The sequence below is a fragment of the Colobus angolensis genome, unplaced genomic scaffold, assembly GCF_000951035.1.
Source record: "Colobus angolensis palliatus isolate OR3802 unplaced genomic scaffold, Cang.pa_1.0 Scaffold412, whole genome shotgun sequence".
NCBI classification, from domain to species: domain Eukaryota; kingdom Metazoa; phylum Chordata; class Mammalia; order Primates; family Cercopithecidae; genus Colobus; species Colobus angolensis.
Window position 1 is genome coordinate 7734 of NW_012117511.1, and position 5382 is coordinate 13115.

The 5382-nt window shown below is 50.0% G+C and overlaps 1 protein-coding gene across 1 annotated transcript in view; it reads left to right on the plus strand.

The window, feature by feature from the left end:
• The window catches only part of LOC105521920 (spondin-1-like), a 12639-nt gene that overhangs the window by 4367 nt on the left and 2890 nt on the right, over positions 1-5382 (plus strand). The window contains exons 2-6 of the mRNA XM_011956277.1: positions 237-312; positions 1329-1511; positions 2889-3059; positions 3139-3306; positions 4181-4345. Of these exons, the coding sequence (XP_011811667.1) occupies positions 237-312; positions 1329-1511; positions 2889-3059; positions 3139-3306; positions 4181-4345 (763 nt within the window). The remainder of the gene's footprint in view (positions 1-236; positions 313-1328; positions 1512-2888; positions 3060-3138; positions 3307-4180; positions 4346-5382) is intronic.

Below are 5382 nucleotides of genomic sequence, written 5' to 3' on the forward strand. Positions count from 1 at the left end.
TGGGCCAGGAACTGGGGAGTGCTGGTACCCAAGTTATGTATTTATCATCTCTGGTTAGCCATTTCTGCTTTCTTGGCATTTCTTTCTCAGGCAGATTGTAAATGTTGGCCCAGAACTTTGCCATGGCATACGATTGGTATACAGAATGGGCACTAGATTTTAGTCCTCTTTCATCTTCACACTACACGTTCCCTTCTTTCGCTATGTGAGCCCTCCAAGTAAAATTCCTTTTGCAGGGGGAACAATGCAATATTGTACCTGACAATGTCGATGATACTGTAGCTGACCTGGCTCCAGAAGAGAAAGATGAAGGTACGTTGTTTTCTTTTATTGCAGGTGGCAACATAAATTGGCACAACCCTTTGAGAAAGCAATTTGCTAACCTGTTTTAAGAACCGTAAACCATGTGCTTTGACTTGGTAATCCTATCTCTGAGGATTTCTCCTCAAGAAATAATCAAAAACAAGGCCAAGGTTAGGCATAAAGCATAGGGAATTGGTGAAGATATGACATCAGAATATATACTCAACAACATCAGGCCTTTAAAACAATCATGTAAATCTCGTTTGAATGGGCTGCGCAGGATTCAGACTACTCTCTGCTTCGATTCTCAGGCCAGTCTATAAGGCAGGTGTGGATACATTCACTTTCGCAGCAAGCAAAGAAAGGCCCAGATCTTACAGTCAGGAGGGAGCACAGAGTAATGGTTCAAGCTCAAGTTTTCTTATGGGATCTGGAGCCAGACAACCTGGACTCTCAGTAGACAGGTGATCTTGGGCAAGAAGCTAACCTTTCTGTCTCAGTTTCCTTGACAGTCAAATGGGGATGATAAAAGAACCTGCTTCATACAGTTGTGAGAATTAAATGGGATAAAACATGTAAGGCTCTTAGAATGGTGCTGGTACGTGATAAGTACTCAATGAATAGCGGCTGCTTTTATTCTTACCATGACAACTGTGTACGGGATCATTGGGAAGATGAAGCCATGGCATGAAAACAAGCCTTGAGCTTTTCAAAACTGCCTACAGTGAGCATGCATGTGTGTGGAAACAATGCCAAGATGAGGGACTGAAAATGAGAAGAAGTTCATGTATTGAGCGGAAGGGATAATAAGAATCATTCTGCTCATTTAGATATTTATTAGCAAGATGTTAAACTGTCATCTTGAAAGGGAAGTGAATGGCTGCTTCCATCCCAGGGGCACGCAGGCTCACCGAGGCCAGTCTGGCAGCATGGCTTTTCTTGTTCCCAGATGAGCCAGTATGGGGAGAGGGCCAGTGGCAGCTCCCATAAGCTCCCAGGGAAAACATGTCAAACACTCTTTCCAGATGACACCCCTGAAACCTGCATCTACTCCAACTGGTCCCCATGGTCCGCCTGCAGCTCCTCCACCTGCGACAAAGGCAAGAGGATGCGACAGCGCATGCTGAAGGCACAGCTGGACCTCAGCGTCCCCTGCCCCGACACCCAGGACTTCCAGCCCTGCATGGGCCCTGGCTGCAGTGACGCAGGTGAGGAGACAACCCAGACCAGCCAGGGGCTTGCAGGAGTTCAGGAAGGGAGGGTCTGCCCAGCAGTCAGACAGTGTCCCTGGCGAGGGCACAAGGACCCTGACAGTAGATGTCAGCGGGGCCCACCTTGGGCAGACTCCTATCTGCAACAGTATCTTGAGGGCTCTAAACCCAGAACCTCTCTTATGACATCAAAGGAATTCTTGAGATTGACTGACCACGCTCCCTTCTTTTACTGAAGAACTAACAAACATAGATACATCTTATGACAAGTTACAGATAACACATAGCCTGCTTCTGGGCCTTAACTCCAATCTCTTCTTAAGGAGTCTGTTAACAGATCAGCCCAGATTGAATCTAGATCCATTGCCCTAATTCTGTCATTTACGGCCCCTCATCTGTGTTCTACCTCAGCGTGAGTCAGAGCGCTCTCACTTCTTTGTGTCAGGACGTTCGGGCTGATTGCAGAAATTCTCAGTCTCTCGATTTGCAACAGCACAAAGGTCAGGCTTTAAGTATAATCTTGCAACATCATGCAGTCATGATGGCTCAAGCTGCAAGATTGCACTAAGCTGATTGCTGTGCAAAGGTCGGCTATCTGCTTCCCAAGCCATGACCCCTTTCTCTGCCTGATAGATCTACGCTACTCATTGATCTTACAGATGCAATAAGGCAATGGGAAGGTATGGTTAGGCAGGACTGGTGTATGGCAGGGAAAAAAACCACTTCCAAGCTGAGGATAGAGAAAGCAAGCGTATCCCATGCAGGTCATTAATTCCTTGGCTCTGCCTAGGGGGAGGCTCTTAAATACCTCTCCCAGTGCTGCACTTGCATGGTGGTTTATTGCTAGCTCGTTTTGCCCACAATAAGCACTTTGGAGGGGAGTAAACCCTCCCATAGACAAGTCATTCCTACAAACAGGCGGGAGGAAAGCTGGGACTGGCCTGTCAACATTGAAGGCTCTCTTGGGGCTGGGACTGGGGAGCTGTCTAAGCTGAGGAGCTGAGGTCCTTAACCTCCCCCTCCACAGGGAAGGATTGTTCCTCGTACAAATGGATTATGATTTATCTTAAATTATATGTGGATCAAATTATATCGTATCTTAGATATATGTGTGTCTACAGTTTTTAAACACCCTCCTTTCCATACAAGCATCTTTCAAAAGTATTTTCATGACATAAGGAGTAATTCTGAGTGTCCCATGCACCTGGAAAAGAGGCATTTCCTCTTAGAGAACTTTGCCGGTTTAAGGATTTAGACCTCTTAGGCGTGCTGACATCCTCAGCTGCCTAACTCTTGATTCCCACTGGCGGGAAGTTCCCGCGCGCGGCCTGGCGGGCCCCCGCCGCTGCTGCAGGCGCGCTCGGTATGTTGCAGACGGCTGCACCTGCACTGTGTCCGAGTGGATCACCTGGTCGCCCTGCAGCATCTCCTGCGGGACGGGCATGAGGTCCCGGGAGAGGTACGTGAAGCCGTTCCCAGAGGACGGCTCCGTGTGCACGCTGCCCACTGAGGAAACGGAGAAGTGCACAGTCAACGAGGAGTGCTGTGAGTGGGGGCCCCGGGCGGGCGGGCAAGCAGGTCGGGGAGACAGCAGGTGCGACTCCAGTGCTACCGGCCTCCCCAGCTCCCAGCAGCTGCCTGACGACCGAATGGGGCGAGTGGGAGGAGTGCAGCGCCACCTGCGGCGTGGGCATGAAGAAACGGCACCGCACGATCAAGATGAGCCCCGCAGACGGCTCCATGTGCAAGGCCCAGACGTCCCAGGCAGAGAAGTGCATGATGCCGGAGTGCCGTGAGTGGGAGCGGGGGTGGGCTTGAAGGAGGCCACCGGGGACAGGCGTGGAGGGCCGTAGCATCCACTATTACCACCATGAAGGTCGGAGGCTGAGCAGGAGGAAAGCTTGGCCCACGGTCCTTGCCAGGCACTGCTGGGAGCCAGATGAGAGCCATAGGTGTGTGGACATCAACCAGACCCAGAGAGAGTAACCTCCATTGGGGGACATTCTGAGCAATGCTGGGGTGGCAAACTGGTGGCCTCTGGATAGAATTCACCTGCAGCTGTGTTTTATAGGAGTGTCTTTCTTGCCGTGGTGGGGAGGAGGGGCAACACATTTAGGCGGGACATACACCACCCAGGTCCAGCCCACTCCTGTTGTACATTGGACTTGGTTGATCCCATAAAGCATGACCTCCCCTGCTCTGTGCACAGATGCATATGGGCCCACACATCAGTACACAGGTGTATACAGGCACACAAGTACATGCACATTCTAGGGAGTTCAGGACCACAATGTCCGAAAATGCAGCCCTGAGCCTCTTCTTTAGTGCCTGATTCTTACTGAGTGTGGGATGTTCCTGTCTCTAGGAAGACCCTACGAAATCCTCAGTGGCATTTCCAGTGGGGACTTGCGTAGTCATATTCCAACCCTCATGTCATAACCACCGGGGCGGAGGAGGGGATAGATGAAAGAGAGTGACAAGAAGAGCAGTAGGCTGCTGAGCCACCTCTTGCTCCATAGAATTCACTCTTATTTGAACCCATGGGCCAATTCCACTTTATTCCAGGGGGCAAAGCAGGGGACTGGGTGTGGGACATTGTCAGGCCAGGGAGCTCAAAGAAAACAAAAGGAACCTGTTCTCAGTGGCAAACCCGGTTCTTGATCTAGATACCATCCCATGCTTGCTGTCCCCATGGTCCGAGTGGAGTGACTGCAGCGTGACCTGCGGGAAGGGCATGCGAACCCGACAGCGGATGCTCAAGTCTCTGGCAGAACTTGGAGACTGCAGTGAGGATCTGGAGCAGGTGGAGAAGTGCATGTTCCCTGAATGCTGTAAGTCCTGGAGCTCCCCAAAGCCTATCACTTCTATGTTCCTGAGTCCAGGGAGCCCTGAACCAGTCAGTGCTAATACTGCTAGATGCTAGAATAAAACGGTTTGCTGGGGAGAAGTTTGGGGTTTGGCTTTCAGTGTTTGCAGTTACTTGAACACTGCAGTCAATTTAATTAGTAAAGTCAGAATCCCACTACCGTCTGTATAACACCCAAAGTTCAAGTTGCTGTGAAGTGTAAATGAGAGACACACATGAAAAACAGCACAAGGCTCAATAATAAACCTTAGTTCTTTCCCTCCTTTCACCCAACAATTACGGGCTTGCGTGACCCATGGATTTTCCAAGCTTTTTAATTCTATTCTTTTCCCTGTGACCATTTTATTTCCCCATGACTAGAAGCTGGACATTAAATCAATGACTCCTGCAGACTGGTAAGAAAACCAGCAAGATAACAAGCCAAGTTCCCAAAAGCTCACCCCACCCCACTCCACTCCCAGTCCTGTTTTCCAAAATATCTGCGATCAGCTGTTTGTATTATATGGGACTAACCTCCAAGCCAAGCAAGCCAGTTTCCTTGGCTGGTCTTCCAAGAGCTGCTCTTTTGGGTAGTGAAAGGGCAGGCACACTGGCTGTGGCTCTGGTCCCCTCCAGCATGCACTTGTAGTCCTTTATCCTCCCTCCCCTAGCTAGTAACCTTCAGCCGATGACTCAGCACCTCTGTTCCTCAGTTTCCCCATCTGTAAAGCAGCAGGAAATACTTCCTAGGTTGCTCTGAGGATGAAACCAAGTAATTGGTCCAAAGTGTGAACACTGGATATGGCAAGAATAGGCCTTAATCCCCACCCCACGCTCCAGTTCCTGGGCTGTTTTAGGAGACTCAGCCACAGGTACAGGTAACTTGGATTGTCCACTAGAGAAAGCCTGGGATATTCAGTAACTAAGACTGGCCCGTGGTTCAGGCCAGCTCACCAGAGTTAGGGCCCCATAGCCTTCTGACTGAGAGTACCTGACTTGAAAGTTTTATATCCAAAAGGTCCA